Source organism: Sclerotinia sclerotiorum, genomic scaffold, assembly GCF_000146945.2.
Source record: "Sclerotinia sclerotiorum 1980 UF-70 scaffold_1 genomic scaffold, whole genome shotgun sequence".
In the NCBI taxonomy this organism is placed as follows: Eukaryota; Fungi; Ascomycota; class Leotiomycetes; order Helotiales; family Sclerotiniaceae; genus Sclerotinia; species Sclerotinia sclerotiorum.
The window spans coordinates 451,718-468,276 of NW_001820835.1; the positions used below are offsets into that span (position 1 = coordinate 451,718).

The 16,559-nt window shown below is 40.2% G+C and overlaps 6 protein-coding genes across 6 annotated transcripts; 3 read left to right on the forward strand and 3 right to left on the reverse strand.

Moving 5' to 3' along the window:
* Positions 1 to 2,262: 2,262 nt before the first annotated feature.
* Positions 2,263 to 3,362, forward strand: SS1G_00171 (polyubiquitin; the record flags this gene model as incomplete). The annotated part of the gene is made up of 3 exons (XM_001598035.1): positions 2,263 to 2,284; positions 2,412 to 2,627; positions 2,683 to 3,362. 3 exons carry the CDS (start codon positions 2,263 to 2,265, stop codon positions 3,360 to 3,362), a joined length of 918 nt encoding a protein of 305 aa, XP_001598085.1.
* A 576-nt stretch (positions 3,363 to 3,938) lies between these two features.
* SS1G_00172 (hypothetical protein) lies at positions 3,939 to 6,321 on the forward strand (the record flags this gene model as incomplete). The annotated part of the gene is made up of 2 exons (XM_001598036.1): positions 3,939 to 5,018; positions 5,077 to 6,321. The coding sequence occupies 2 exons, from the start codon at positions 3,939 to 3,941 to the stop codon at positions 6,319 to 6,321; spliced, it is 2,325 nt and encodes a 774-aa protein (XP_001598086.1).
* An 803-nt stretch (positions 6,322 to 7,124) lies between these two features.
* On the reverse strand, positions 7,125 to 8,396 carry SS1G_00173 (hypothetical protein; the record flags this gene model as incomplete). Its single annotated transcript, XM_001598037.1, has 3 exons — positions 7,125 to 7,498; positions 7,568 to 8,221; positions 8,285 to 8,396. The coding sequence occupies 3 exons, from the start codon at positions 8,394 to 8,396 to the stop codon at positions 7,125 to 7,127; spliced, it is 1,140 nt and encodes a 379-aa protein (XP_001598087.1).
* Positions 8,397 to 9,543: 1,147 nt separating this feature from the next.
* SS1G_00174 (predicted protein) lies at positions 9,544 to 10,106 on the forward strand (the record flags this gene model as incomplete). Its single annotated transcript, XM_001598038.1, has 2 exons — positions 9,544 to 9,729; positions 9,807 to 10,106. 2 exons carry the CDS (start codon positions 9,544 to 9,546, stop codon positions 10,104 to 10,106), a joined length of 486 nt encoding a protein of 161 aa, XP_001598088.1.
* Positions 10,107 to 10,506: 400 nt separating this feature from the next.
* On the reverse strand, positions 10,507 to 10,611 carry SS1G_00175 (hypothetical protein; the record flags this gene model as incomplete). The annotated part of the gene is made up of 1 exon (XM_001598039.1): positions 10,507 to 10,611. One exon carries the CDS (start codon positions 10,609 to 10,611, stop codon positions 10,507 to 10,509), a length of 105 nt encoding a protein of 34 aa, XP_001598089.1.
* Positions 10,612 to 11,983: 1,372 nt separating this feature from the next.
* On the reverse strand, positions 11,984 to 12,997 carry SS1G_00176 (hypothetical protein; the record flags this gene model as incomplete). Its single annotated transcript, XM_001598040.1, has 3 exons — positions 11,984 to 12,486; positions 12,644 to 12,672; positions 12,720 to 12,997. The coding sequence occupies 3 exons, from the start codon at positions 12,995 to 12,997 to the stop codon at positions 11,984 to 11,986; spliced, it is 810 nt and encodes a 269-aa protein (XP_001598090.1).
* Positions 12,998 to 16,559: the final 3,562 nt, after the last annotated feature.

The window sequence follows — 16,559 nt, forward strand, 5'->3', positions numbered from 1 at the left end:
TAGATAAAACTTAGGCCTTTTAACTTGATGAATGGACAGACAAGAATTCTTCAAATTTTGATTTTTAGATTTGAGTGTTTGGATGTGATGTTATATCTGATGTACTCTGAATTTTTGCTAGATTCTTGCTGCTACACCACCACACCTACGAGTATCTGTAGAAGACTTTTGACTTGTATAACCGGAAGTTGGAGTTGACTGCTCAGAAGGAAGGGAGGGAGTGAGGTTTTCCCTCGGAGATCTCTCGGATGCAAGGCAAGAGCGCTGTAACTCTGGTTTTCCTACCTACTGCATATGTGTAACTATTAGATACAGAGTACAGGGTCACTTGTAAGTTATCACCGACCAGATAATTTATGGGATGGAATTAGATTTGGAAATCATCAGATGAAATGGGAGGTTTGATTCATGGCTTGTTTTTTTTTTGGGAGAGAGTTTGTTGCTTATCTTGACTTTGACTTTATTAGCCTTTCATCTGTCATTGTTGTATTAAATGGAGTGTGGATATTTGGCTGGTGCTCGTCATTGATTTCATCCAAAAGAGATACTTAGGTAGGGAGAGAAAAGAGATCATCCGTTCTTCTTACTCCAACTCTTGGAAATAAATGGTGGCTGCTGACCAGGTGTATGTACCAAGGAATATACTTACTAGGTATTCAAATCATGCACACCACTACATTTACGTTTCTTCCTTCTGGTGGTGTTCTGCTGTGTTGTGTTGTTCAACTTTATGCACTGTAAGTGAATTGCATCCTGCTGGGTCATGGACAAGAAAAGACCGATTATTGTAATCTATCAGGGATATTGATTACTATTCTTCCTTTTCCTATCTCTATCTTTATCATTTATCGCGACATTAACTTGAGTGATTGTGATATCGAAATTAGAAATGACGTATCTATCTAGGAAAAGTCCCTCTGAACTATCTATTTAATTACTCTGTACTCTGTACAATTTCTTAATTTAGAAAAGGTTCATTATGCAATAAGTTACGAAATACCTGTTACTAGGCTGTTAGTGCTACCAAGTACTTTGCGAGATACTGTATGAAGGAGTCTGAAACGGGGAGTGCGTCGGATGTTGTACAACTGGCAGTTTTGGGCTGGAAGGTGCAGATTATGTATGTATGTCAGTACGTACAGTAGAGCAAGAGCCGATGAGAAAAGAGGCAAATCATGTGTATTATTGTGTAACTTGTGTGTATATTGTGTGTGTACCGAGACTGAGACTGAGACTAAGACTATGTAAATGGGTCCGAAACACGGGGGTGTTGAATGCAAATTGAGAGGCTGGGAGAATGGAATAGTTGCGATGCTTTGAAAATTGATTTTGGTGTTCCTCCTCCATCACTGATAACGCCTTTTCAAGTCACGATTCACGTCATTCAGGTCTGTACATACTACAGAGTAGAGTATGGGAGAATCCTACTAGTCCGAGAGTCCGAGGTAGAGGGCGGGGTCGGGGGATAGGCTAGGCTGTTTTGGGAAGAGTGAGGATTGATAAGAGAAGAAGGTTCAATCACGAGGTGTTAGTTAAGTTGTCGTCAAGGTTACTGTCGATGTTGCCTTTATGATTGAATTCACCATTAATATGTTTACTGCAGTGCAAAGAAAGCATTAAAGGGTCATTAACATATATTGAATGAAAACATATCGTTCGAGATTATGTAATAGATTACCTTGGTAAAATACAATATAATAAAAAAGTTCTGTCATTTGAATGCGGTCATGATGTTGCCATCGAACCTTTGATTTGAGTTGTTACGCTGTACTGATCGGTAATCATTCATCTTTCAAATACACTCAGTTCCAGATTCCGAGAAGATTCCATTTCCAAGTACGGAATACAGCCTCGGAATATTCAGGCTGGATCTTTCCGCTTCTTTTCTCTCCCACCGCCGTACAGAGAACTGTACTGGAGTAATTCTATGGAAATCCCTAGAAGGAGCGAGTCAACGGTGAGTAAAAGAAGGCGCAGTACATTGATTATTGATTCCCTTTCGAACGTACGACGGTGATTCATTCTTTCTTAGCGTACTTTAACGTGAGTGGCGCGGCGCTAAGCGATAAGGCAAGCTTGGGGCCGTCGTCTCCTTGTGAATACTTAAGGTCCAACATCTCACTCTTAAGCTCCTCCTCTTTCCATCATACACAACAACTCCATCCAAGCAACTTTCTTCACGATAACGTCCTTTGATCCTCAATAGATCATCATCTACAATATTATCTACACTGTCAAGATTAATTTTACAAATACACAAACATGCAGATCTTCGTAAAGACCCGTAGGTTATCACCTTTCCGTTTACCGCCTTATGATACCTCTTGCCACTTTGCATTTATCAACAACTTCCTTTGACAACTTTATCAATAACTATCTCGATAATATCTGCTAACATCGATCTGCTATAGTTACCGGAAAGACCATCACCCTTGAGGTCGAGTCCAGCGACACTATTGACAATGTCAAAGCCAAGATCCAAGACAAGGAGGGAATTCCTCCCGATCAACAGCGTTTGATTTTCGCAGGCAAACAACTTGAAGATGGTCGCACCTTGAGCGATTACAACATTCAGAAGGAGTCCACTCTTCATCTCGTCCTCCGCCTTCGTGGTGGTATGCAAATCTGTAAGTTATCGTACCTGCCATAATGCTCCTTAATAGCTTACTAACATCTTCATAGTCGTTAAGACCCTCACCGGAAAGACTATCACCCTCGAGGTTGAATCTTCCGATACCATCGACAACGTTAAGGCAAAGATTCAAGACAAGGAGGGCATTCCTCCCGACCAGCAACGTTTGATTTTCGCCGGAAAGCAACTCGAGGATGGTCGTACCCTCTCAGATTACAACATTCAGAAGGAGTCTACTCTACACTTAGTTCTTAGACTTCGTGGTGGTATGCAAATCTTTGTCAAGACTCTCACCGGAAAGACTATCACTTTAGAGGTTGAGTCGTCGGATACTATCGACAACGTTAAGGCTAAGATTCAAGACAAAGAGGGAATCCCCCCTGATCAACAACGTCTCATCTTTGCTGGTAAGCAACTTGAGGATGGCCGAACTCTTTCCGACTACAACATCCAAAAAGAATCTACTTTGCATTTGGTCCTTCGTCTTCGTGGTGGTATGCAAATCTTTGTCAAGACCTTGACTGGAAAGACCATTACCTTAGAGGTAGAATCATCAGACACTATTGATAATGTTAAGGCCAAGATTCAAGATAAGGAGGGTATTCCACCTGATCAACAACGATTGATCTTCGCTGGAAAGCAGTTGGAGGACGGCAGAACTCTTTTGGATTACAACATTCAAAAGGAAAGCACCTTGCACTTGGTGCTCCGTCTTCGTGGTGGTCAATAAATGTTTTCGATTCGATCTGCACATATTCTTTAGGCGTTTTACGATAACCTAATTCGAAGGTGTTATGGGCTGGAATGGCAGGTTTTCCTCATAGTGCACTGGCATGTGCCACCTTGATTGATAGTATTCAATAGTCAACATATCTTTGACATCTAACATTGTGCTCCTATGAATGTGACATTGATCATTGTATGTTGTTGTGATTTTCATGTAAACAATGCATATTTGTCATCTTTATCTCCTTATCGAATCTATACCTTGATGGAGTGAAAATAATGACGGAGTTGTTCTCCACACGATCCACACAGTAAGCTAAAGTGATGCGAGGCTGCAGCAGCAGAATGAAATTTGTAAATTCGGAACCTTCCTCATTTATGAGATACATATTTGAGCATCTGCAACGCTAAGTATCAACGTTTTTAGCACCACCTAACAAATTATTAATAACCCATTTGTACTTGGCACCTACTTCTGCGAGTTGAACAAACAGCTCGTACGACATTCCCAAACATCCGCTACAAAGCTTGCACGCGGCAATCGAAACGACAAAGTCAATCATGCAGTCGTGAATGAAGTATGCCATCATACTTCTACCACATAAAATTCGAGTTGTATCCTTTACCTGATTCAGATTCAAAGAAAGTTTCAAAAAGAGAGCGGGAGAGGGATATTTGGATTCCTGGTGAGGGGACGGATATTTTTGGTGGCGATACTTCTTCATCCTCCAGTCTTGTAGGCTCAGCCTGGCCGAAACATAAACCTGTTGCTTGGGAACAGGATAGGAGGAGGCAAGGTGGCACTGGTAGTTCGAATGTTTCTGAACAGGAACGAAATACGGGGAATAATATTAAGGAAGCTGGGGATCAGATACGGGCAGATAGTGCTCAGGGTGCCCAGAACGGAGTCATTGATTCTGGGGTGAGGAAAGGAGGGGTTATTGACTGCGGACCTTCACGAGGAATACGACCTGAAGAATCGGAAAACTTTGTTGTATTGAGCACTGCAAAAGATTCGCAATTAGAAATCGCACCACCGAGCGCGAGTTTGGTGGATAAGAAGAGAGATTTGCAGACTTCGAAGAAAGATTGGAGGTTTGGGAGGGTAAGAATTGAGAGTTTGGATATGAATGGGGTGAGCGGATATCATGGCAGAGGGAAGGGCAGTCAGAGTGGCATTGTAGGTGTGAATGCGGGGCTGGAACCGGTGGGTGGTAAAGTTACAAAGGCAAGATTCGAGGAATTACATACCAAGTCAGAGAATGGATTGGAGTTGAAGAATACGGAGGTGGGGTGGGGAGTGGTGCATCTTTGTAGGGAGGGAGAGGAAACACCTGGGTTAATGGGGGTGGAGGTTTACAACGCAGATACTGTGGCAAGTCCTACGAATGTTGCAGGAGATAGTGGCTTAAGTGAGACGGTTGAGAAAGATGGCGCAGAGGATTGTACTATACTATGCATACCGGCTGTTCCGAGCTATCTTACATCGAGAGATTTCCTCGGTTTTGTGGGAGAGAAAACAATGCATGAGGTGAGCCATTTCAGAATGGTTATGACGGGAAGGATAAATAGGTATATGGTACTTATGAAGTTCAAAGATGGAAATGTGGCGAAAAAATGGAGAGCAGAATGGGATGGTAAAGTTTTCAATAGTATGGAGGTATGTATTTACTTTAGCATCATGTATCTTTGTTTAGAACTGACGGTATTTGATATAGCCAGAAACTTGCCATGTCATGTTCATAAAGTCAATCACTTTTCAAACACCTGCCTCCTCCAGATCAAATACAAGTTTTCCCGAACTATCACACGATCCTTTCACGCCGGCTCCAATACAAAGTAATCTTAAGCCTTTCCCACCTCCAACTCCAAATCTCGTCGAACTTCCCACGTGCCCTGTCTGCCTCGAAAGAATGGACGATACAACAGGCCTCTTCACGATCCTATGTCAACATGTCTTTCACTGTGCCTGTCTCGAAAAATGGCGCGGCACAGGTTGTCCAGTTTGCCGGCACACCAATCCTTCTCTAGCACTCGCCTCTCAGCATTCTTCTTCAACTTACGACCCGGATAATCCACCGTTCGGAAGTGGTGAAGCATCATTATGTAGTATATGTGATTGCACTGATGATCTCTGGATATGCCTCATATGCGGAAATGTTGGATGTGGACGATATAAAGGTGGACACGCCAAAGAACATTGGAAAGATTCCGCGCATAACTTTGCACTGGAAATCGAAACTCAACATGTATGGGACTACGCCGGAGATATATGGGTTCATCGGCTCATTCGCGATAAAGGAGATAATAGCAAAGTCATTGAACTTCCTTCATCCCGCTTTCGAGGCACATTGGCTCCAGCGGAGAATATGGACATGGTTCCGCGGGAAAAACTCGAAAATGCGGGGTTAGAATTTACACATCTTTTGACTTCACAATTAGAAAGCCAAAGGGTTTATTTCGAGGAATTGGTTCGCAAGGCAGCGGCAAAAGCTAGTGCGGCAAGTGAAAAAGCTATAATCGCTAGTCGGGATGCAGAAAATGCATTGAGTAAATTAGGAGAGTTGGAGGAAAAGTGTCATAAATTGAGCACAGATACGCTACCGAATTTGGAAAAGGAATTGGAAAGGGAGAAAAGGAAGGCGGAAAAGGCTCAAGAGATTGCGAGGGGTATGGGGAAGAGTTTAAGGGAGGAGAAAAAGGTTAGTGAGGGTTTAATGGAGAGGATTGGGTTTGTTAATGAGGGGGTTAAGAAGAAGGAAGAGGAGATTAAGGGGTTAAGGGAGGAATGTGAGGAATTAAGAGAAGCGAACAGAGATCTTATGGTTATGATTAGTGGAAGGGAGAAGATTCGCGAGATGGAGGAGACAGGGGAACTTGAGGAGGGAGAGGCAGAAGAAGCGGGGGTTAGTATAGGGGAGGGAGAGAAGAAGAAGAAGGGGAAGGGGAAGGGGAGAAAGTGATTGGGAGGGCTTTTTTGGCGTATCATGTCGCGGTTCGGCGATTTGGTTTTTGGTTTTTGGGGTGGATGGTTTGGTTGGCGTGGTATTGTATTTGTATATTGCGTTAATTATTTGATGAATGAATGGAGAAGCGCATAGCAAGTATAGCCGTAGTCATAGCGCTCTACTCGAGTAGAAGGAGGGAGATGTTCGAAAAATTACTCAAATACAACTATCATCCATTTATACATCTATCATCCGTCCATCCATTCACATTCACACGCATAAAAGAACACACAAAGATAGATTATAAGACTGTCATTTCGCTATAGTTTTTATTGAATTATTTTATTTTATTTTATTTTATTTATTCAATCGTCCATATATCATCTCATCTCATCTCATCTCATCTCATACCCATCCATACACACATACACATACACACATAACAAAATCTCTGCATCTCTGCATCTCTGCATCTCCCTAGCCCAAAAATTCCATCTGTCCATCTATATACATTTAAAAAGAAGAAAAAAGGAAAAAGGAAAGAAAAAGGAAAGAAAAAGTATCTTCCAGGGGTATATTTTCTCGCTCCGTTCATACCATAGATAAATAGCTATGTATGTATGTATATATCTCTAAAATAACTATACCCAACAACTTAATAAGATATATATCTATATTCCTATTTGAAGTTATGTCTTTTTGTGTAATTATACTGTACTATGCTATACTATACTATAGCATACTGTGATAATATTGATATATAGTATGTATGTATGTATGGTATAGAATAGAATAGAAATACAAACATCATATCACATCTAATTCGAAGGATCTTCCCAGCTATCGGATTGGAAGAGTCGGCTGGCCCATTTTAGGGTTGGTATGTTTCTTGCTTGGTTGTTGTTGTTGTTTTTCCGGTTTTGGTTTTCGTTGTTGTTTTCGTTGCTATTCTCGTTTCCGTTTGTGTTGGCATTTCCATTTCCATTTCCACTGTTGCCGCCGCGACCGTTACCATCTCCCTTACCTTTACCCCTACCACTGCCGCTGCCTTTAGTAGGTGTTTGTGTAGCGGAAGCGGAAGAGGAAGAGGAAGATGAGGTCATATTGGCAATGGTGGAGTTGGCTCCTCCGTTTATTACTGGAAGGGTCATAACTGGGGATGCTACGGATGTGACAGAGGCGCTAAGGAGGGCTGTTTGTTTGTTAGTTTGATGTTCCTTTTCTTCGTTGGAGCTAGAGGTGGGTAATGAGGAGAATATACCATTAGCACCTGCAAAACCTTTCACACCTTCAGCGGAACCAGCGGCTTGATTAGCAGCAATGGCAACGGGAAGATCGACGTTGTTTTCTTGGACTTGTGACTCGATGTCTTTGAGTGTTTGAGCCGTGGTAATTGAATGGGCTGTGTTATTACTAGCAGCAACATCGATTTGTTGAACAGGAAAGCAACCACCAAATGGACCAGCGACAGCATTATTGCGACATCGAACGGTACAGATATTTCCAGTGGAGGCACCTGTACAGGCAAGGTTATCGGGCATTTGAACGGTGATATTGAAATCTTGGGTTTTAGCTTGAGAGAGGCCGTTTACACCTGGGACGTTATTCGTAACGGTAAGATTTTGAGAAATTATACCAGCGTTGCTGGTTTGATCGAGATCACAGGAGTAAGGACCGGCTCCATCGGCGTTGACTTGATGAATAGTAATGGTCATCAATGTGCCAGCTTTGACTTGTGTGACGGCCTTGGCTGCGAGTGCATTCTCAGTGTTTTCTCCTACATCGATGTTGCCGCTCAATTCTGTACGGCCACATTCGTTGACGATATTGGCTGCAATTTCGGAATCACGAATGATGGTTGTATCTTGTTGACAAGGGCTGATGCCGGTACAATTTCTTGCGATAGATCCATCAACTAAGTAAATTAAATTAGATTAATATTCCGAAATATAAGAAGTTTAATTTAATGTTCAAGTACCTTTAAATCCTACACTTGCGGGGGATCCTGCAATACCTTGAGCAGCAAGGATAACACCGTGTGCTTGAGCGACAGACAATAATGCCGCTTGAAATAAGATAGATGTATACATATTGAAGAAATGGAAGGAAGGAGAGGAAGGAATGTGTCCTGCACTAAGAAATAAATGAATAAGAGTTAGATAATAGGAGAATCGCCCGGATCCTGTATAGAATTGAAACAATACAAAGTGTAACGAAAAAGAAAGAACTGTGTACACGACTGGAAATGGGGATGTAGATGTATAAACAGTAGAAAGGAAAGTCTTATGCCTTTTAACATCCGTGTATCAACCAAACTTCACCATATAAGTCCGTCATGGATAATAGCTCATATTGATTTCTTAAGGATATGCATTCTCCTACAAAATCTGTTGCAAGCAGTGTGGAGCACAGGATTATTCTTGCCTGCTAAGGAGAACATTAGCTGCTCGGTACTGAACAATAATAGGAACCAATTTGCAGCCATTAAATGAATTCAGAAACAACCCAAGTCGTCATCTTATGCTTCCACGCTCATTGTATCAGGTTTTTCTGATGGTCGCTGTATCAGATTCTTCAGATGACAGATCTTCATCCTCAAAACAAGTTCATTATAATGAATTCCAAATTTAGGCCACCAAAAGACTATTGGCCACCACAATAGAAGATTGTGATACACGACACAAGGATACTACCCAGCGTCCTATCCCCAAACTTGAGGGCATTGGAAGAATCATGGGATATGAATTTGATAAGAAGAGAATTGAAGACGTTTGACCCACTGTCCAGGAGAGGCTATCAGGACGGGGTTGTTTGTGGTACCCAAGGTTAATTAATGTGCGTGCATTGAATAGATGAAGAATAAATAATCATACCAGTTCTTTGCGGTAAATAGAAGAGTTGAAACGAATGCCAAGGGAAGTGGGATGAAATGAAGTAGAAAGAATTGAAAATGTCGTGTCTATTGTCTGAAGTTTTGACGATGGTTGTTTGAAGTGGGTGGAGTATAAAGTTACAATATTCCGTAGAATAAGGTCCCCTCATTGGAAGAATCACCAATCATAGCCCGGTCCTAATCCGAAGTATTCCCGCTCAGGGACAAATTATTCCGTTGAAGAAACTTGAGGTCAAAATAAATCTATTTGCATCACATCTGAAAAAATTCATCCGATAATTCTTTTGATGTAGGAAGTTACAACAGTACGTTATGAATATGGGTCGATTTAAAAAGAAACATGTATGTATCATGGAGACGGCTCGTCCATTTCTGATAACAAGTCTATTGCATTGCAATTGTCCAATATTAACGAGCAAGATCAGGGTATGGCAAAGAACGCAAAGTCTGATCAACATCTGAATGTATTCTGTAGGCCGAGCCCGACACAGGCGCTCCCCGCAATAGATCACTCGTACAACCAACGCACGGTATTCCGTGCAGTATCATGATGGGGAGAGAGTAAGAACACAGGGACCTTGCGCTTTCTTGTACTGCTCATACACAGTGGAATCGCTCATTTCCTTATTCTCATTGTGCTGTTCGAAACAAACAATCAGCATGCCACTATGGGACCGAATCTGCTAAAAAGCAGCAACTGCTTGGCGATAAGACTAATACCTCATCGGATGATGGGGAATTATTTGAGGCCGTAGTTGAGTCTCGAATCCATGGCTCAGGTCAGCCAGCGCCTTTGGTTTTGCAAAGCTTAACAGTAGCAACCACACAACGCTTGGCATCTTCAATAAGATCTGGAGCCATGAGATTTTTGTTCCTTTATATCGATGTTACCATTGATAACAATTGATAACAGCCGGGTACGAGGGAAACACAGGAGCTTGATTCGGCACATGCCTTCAAAGTTGAAAGCTTAGTCAAAACATTCTTTCGTGAAGTCAGTCATCAACACTATTCATTAGACGAAGCCATTTTCAATATCTCATGCTCAGGAGATGGGCTTCCAAGACAGTAATAATGAAGACGGTTCCAAGACAGTAATAATGAAGGCGGAAGCGTAACGGAATGCCCAGAGATGACTTCGACAGCTAGTGGCTTGAGCAGCTTAGGAGGAGAGTCTGATTAATACTATTGTGGTGCGATATTGATATGGCCATGCTTCTTGGACTTCCAACCACGATTGATCGCCGAGATGGAAAAGGGAGCTTCCCATCAATACCCCTATCCTATACACCGCCGAGAAGTAGCGCTTACTCCACGCGCCAGTCAAACCCACCATCTATTACTCTCTGGACATCTGAGATATCTGCTCCATTGTGGGATATTTTTGTACCGGAAGACGAGTAGCCCAACATAATAGATTTTGCAAAAGTTGTGAAAATGCATGATATGATTGACCAAATCTTTTCACACTATCCGCCATATCTCCGAGTACATAAACCCTGACACATCATTCGATGATCATCCCGATTGCTACTGGCCACCTCGCGCTCGTTCCGACATCCAGAACAGTTCTGCTTTTACTATAATGATTCTCCATCGGCAATACATAAGTCTAGTACCCTACTTTTGGGCCACCCCTAATATAGGCCACCTTTTTACATCAAAAACAACGATTTTAATCTATTAATTATTCAATAATCAATATATCAAATCAATTAAAATTTTGATTATAAAATCATTATATAATTATAAATAGATTCTGAAAATTTCAGATTTTTCGCAATTTTATTGATCGAGATTTTAAAGATTGAAATTTCGATTTTCAATTTGTATAGAATTTATTGTGATAGAAACCCCTGCTTTCCTCCTATCCTTATTATATAAGAAATCTCAGGTATATTAACCATATTTATATATGATACGATTACTCGGGATTAGTATACGATTTAGGTGACCTGAGGATCAGATCCGGACAAGTACTAGGTATCAATGGTTATCGGTAAAGTAAGATCATTGGAGGGATAAATATGACTTCTTTTTGCCTAGCCATTGCGGCTAGGCCATTCATTTGTGTATATATAGAGTAGCTATCCCCATCTACAGGTGCTCTTCACCTGTAGATTCTAAGTTAAATACAATTGCTGGTCTATGAACACCCTTTTGGTCACATTAAGTTTATATCATTTTTATAATAGAATTTTGTTGAAAAAATCCAAAAGTAAGATTTGAGATTCTATGAAAAAAATCAAAGAAGGAATAATATAAATTTAAAAATTGAGTTTTTGTATAGGGCTAATTATCAGTGCCCTGTTTTCCTGTGTAGGATTTGCAAGAAATGTCCTTGAACAAGGCATGTAGAATATCGTACCATTTCAAAGTCATTTGCAGTGTTTTCTCAAATGCTATATGCCTCTTTTAATAAAAACCGACTAATTCTACAAGCCATACGATGTTTTCATAGAGTTGTTGAAACTATCTAGATGATATATTTGTTGCGTTACTGATGCATAGTACGGAGGGTGCGGCCGCATTCATCTAAATGATATAAACTTAAGCTGTAACAGTGTTGCTATTAGTTATAATAATTGCTGAGTAGGTATCTGACGAAATTTTTTGAAGTAGGAATATATGAATTAGTGGTGCTAGCTACGAGAAGTTGAATGTCTGATCCTGCTATGCACGGCGTGCTTACTCAGCATTATCTTGACAACATTCGATCAACCAGGTCTGCCTACACAACCAACAACATTCATGGTCGATAAACTTTCTGCGATAATTGATTGACTAAAGTATCTGAGTTGATGCAAAAGAGTACCGGGTCGTCACGGCCTGTCCTGGAGGTGGTGCAACGCGATGAAGACTTGAGTGGAGAAGGCCATTGGTCAACAGCGACATTCCATCACCAATATTCATAATCGCATGTCCAGCTCTTGGCTCAACATATTCCCATTTATCACACCCCTTCCTCAAAACCTGAAGTCCAGGTTGTTTTGTGAACAAGATCGTCAAACTACCGAGATCTGTATGTGGCGTTCCAGATGCCCCGCGCTCCTCGGCAGGCTGAGGATGATACTTTAGTAGCCGGAGGATGCAAGGCGAGGCTCGATCTGGTCTGTGGAATTCTTCTAATCTTCTGCCTACTTGGAGACCTAGGGCCCGTGAAAGAGCGTCGTGGATAGAGGCCGTAGCTTCCTGCATTGCCAGCATGTACGCTTTCAACATAGGCATGTTCTCATCGAAAATTGGTGGTCGATAATATGGCTCATCGCTAAGACCCAGGACACCATCTTTGGGAATTTAAAAGTAATTAGAGCCATCGCACATTCAAGACCAAGTGGGGTACATACTGCATAGCTTTTAAACCCGTCCCGACCATTTCTCAGCTCTAGACATCCACACAGTGTAAGTTGATGTATTTGATAAGGGCTCTTTAGTAGTACATACGCCCAAAATTTCTTCCCTTTGGCTTGTAACTTCTCGTTATGAGCAAAAATCCAGAAGTTTGTCAGAAAGAGCCTACCCATTCAATTTCATATACCCTATTTCGTCAACATCATATTTCATGAGATAGTCCTGCGGAAGACTGAAAAGCTCTTCCTCGAAGCGATATATCTGATTAATGAGACTTAGAACAGTCTTGCTCTTAGAGATCGTTCGAAAGTCAAGGTAGAAGAAACCATATTGCTTCGATGCATCAAGGAGCTTAGTGGCTTCGGCGGGGTCCCGATCAAAGAGTCCTTGAAGGTCAGTATTAGGAAGGCCTTGGGCTGAATCTTGAGAATTACTTTGAGAGGTCATATTGAATGTTGACGGATTATTGGCCTATTGGTTTTGGGAGGTCAGTATGAAGGCGATATAGAAAGCAGAAAAGTAAACTATGAGTTGTAAGAGTTGTGGCCATTCATCACCGCATATTTATCTAGAACCATTCTTTGCGCAGCTCACAGAAATCTATCTTGAAGTATGGACCAATTTTAGTATCAAATTGATGTCCACTTTCGATATCACTGTTCTTTTATTAGAACACAAAATATGATTCTATCTACGCATCTAATTTGGAACCAAACAAACAAATCATTCCTATACAAAATCAAGCTTACGCGTCTCAAGCAAGATACAGTTCATGAGATTATTTTGATTGCAGAGAAACGTCCATTTAGACTAAAGTATTCTCGATTAGGCTAGATCAATTTTCGAAGGTTGAATCAACATTTCGGGGAAGTCATAAAAATGAGGGGATTTAGTCGGCTCGCTTCTCAACATCAAGATCTTGTATTCTTCAACTTTTCAAATAATTTATATATAACAAATTCTTATTGGAGATTTCTTTGAATATTCGATATATCATATGATAGATTCATTGTGTTGATTTTTTTTTAAAAATTTTAGAAAATAAGAGATATATTAAAAAGATTATAAAAGATAATATTTTACAGATTATAATATAATTCAATATTATAAAATTGAAGCGGTACAATGCACTTTCTAAGGACATTCGCTTTGCTATAAAGGAGTCGGTCTTTTAAGTAGTCGATTATTAATATACTTAATTGTATTTTATTATATATTATAAATGTTTTTTTGGGAGGAAATTCATTATTTAAATACTTTTGATATTCAGTTCTTGAATTATATTATAATTCAGATTTTAAAATTTTGAGAGCTTTTAATTATAATAAAGATTAAAGTTTAAATCTTTGGAAACACTTGACTTGTAATGAATAAACGGGTAGCTTAAATTCCTACGAAATCATCTTTGAAATCATCTTCGACAGGGCACTTTCCGGTTCAAAACGCAGGCCTCCCTTCCGGGATGGTCCCTCGATTGATTGGATTCCTGTAGAAAAAAGGCACATTCTGAGTAGCTTCAAGTTTAGATATCAATCATCGTTTAAGGTTTTAGAAAAACATCTGTTCTATAACCGTAGAAGTCTTGCATTCATTAATATTTATATATATCCAATGAAAATCTAAAACCGTGGAAACCCTTGTATCCGTCGAGATTTATATCCAATGAAAAGCTATATCCACTCGATTCAAGCAGTATTTTGAAATCGCCAATCCAGTACAGAATTGAATAGAACGGAAGCACAACCAATATACGCAGGCACTTTTTTCGCCGTAGGTATTCTTATACCCTTGGGAGATTACGAGGCCCTGCGGGGCTCCCTCCAGATATCAAACAATATGATCATCATTATCATCATCCTAGTGCAAAATATTTTCAAATCTGATCATCGAACACTACTATCTTATTGAAGTTGATGAGTTTTGGTGTGAGAACATGTTCTCGGCCAATATAAGTGGTCTAGCACTGTATATCCCTTTTCCAAATCCGGTCGATTTCCGATGGATTATACTCCTCCACTAGCTCAAGGATAAGGATACAGGACCAAAAGTATTAATTATTTGTAAGCGTTCTATCTATATGTATTATAACTCTCTATATATTCATAAATGAGAAATTAATGAAAAGTATATTATAGCTTTTCGAACCTATATACAAATGCGAGTACAACCTCATGATAGACAACCTTTGTCTCCGCTCCCCCCGCAAGATAGCTCCTAGCTCTTCCATTGCTCCGACAGAAGATTTCCTATCTCCTTCGTAAATAGGCAAAGAAAGCTGTGCTTGAACTTCGTTCCTAAAATCCTAATATACCTGCTTCACATATCTATAAATAGTAGTACAAAATAGGCAAATTTCTACCTATAATCGCACGCCTACAAGCTCCCCCACTCGACCTCCACCACCCCATCCATCATTCACTGCTATCTCCGGGGAGATAGTAGATTTCTTTAATTAGTCGTTGTACGTCTTGATGGATGGTGGTCAGTGATGGGCGGGGGCCATGGATCGAGTGGGGGCTTGTAGGCTTGCGAATACTCCATTACCATCCCCGACAAAGCAAAGGTTACCAAGAAAAGTGTGGGGGAGCAAGTACATTACAAGAAATATGGGGTGTTCCAATTATATGAAAGGACCATTTAAAACCTTAATCAAGAACTTTAAATTTGACGATTCCGAGATTTCCGTCTAGATAGTCAGAAGATCAATTCCACCATCATTTTCCTGCAAAGGATGTTTCCGATTGCATACAATTTTGCCCGTGAGACCTACTACGGAGTTCCGACAGGAACCCTACCTAGTATTTTCAGAGTCTTACAAAAATGGAAACCTGTTATTATTGTTGGTATGCCTCCGGTGCGTAGAAATTGTAGAATCTATAGTGATATGAGATTGAACTTACTCACAACGAGGGCACCCTTTCGAGATGAGCATAAAGCTGTGTAGTTGACCGCTTTAGGGAAAGAAGATTTTATTGTGCATAGGGGTTGAAAAGAACTGTGCGAGGGCGACGGCTATGTAAAATTTGTCGCTGGAGTGAGTTGCACGTGCTTTTAAGCAGGTGGCTGTCACACTCAAGAATACTGGGTAAAGTATCTTGTATTAGAAAATACTAAGCTAAGGAGAAAAGAAGAAGGAAAACAAGAGTAGCGAGTTTTCCTATGATTAAATACAAACGGGGCATGCCACGTGACCCGGAGGTGTGAGGCGTCACAGTGGCAACCAACAATTATCTTTCTATTATTGGGTTTTGAATAGTTGATTACAAGATCGTGTATATTGAAATATGAATATGAGATACTGTTCTAAGTATGACTTTTCACATCAATGATAGAAAGTATTAGGCCTAGAATATAAAGACATTTAAATGATTATAAATTCGATTAAAAGAAAAGATTTACATCAAGAAGATATTTTAAAGAATTTAAATATTTTTGATTTTTTAAAGAGGGTTTTTCTTAAAAAAAAATTATTTAAATAGAAAGAATTTATTAATTCACTTTGAACCCACTTAGTCATTAAAAAAGATCAGATTAATAAAAAAATATATATAATAAATATCTCAAATTCTTTTGATATAAACTTAATATACTGTAACGATGCTGTACTGGAGGCAGCGGCTGCCTAAGTGTCACGATTCATTAATTCACGTGACCTCGAGGACCTTTTGGACCTTAGGGTCCCAAAGGTCCTCAAAAGATGATATAGGGTATATAAACATTCATTTAGTCTCGTAGTTAAGGAGCTTTGTGCTCAACTTAGCGATCCCCCCTATCATTACATCATTCAAAATAAAAATACACATCATTTCACATCACTATATTCTCCAAATCATCAAGCAAGAAAGCAACACTTTCCTATTCAACCACAATTCAGATACGGGCCGGGATCACTTCTCTCTCACCTTCATTGATCACGGAAATCCTATACATCAATTTTCCATACAACCCACACTAGGTATCTATCTCCAATACTCCGCAACCCTAGCCCTACACAGTGTGTCCAATAGTC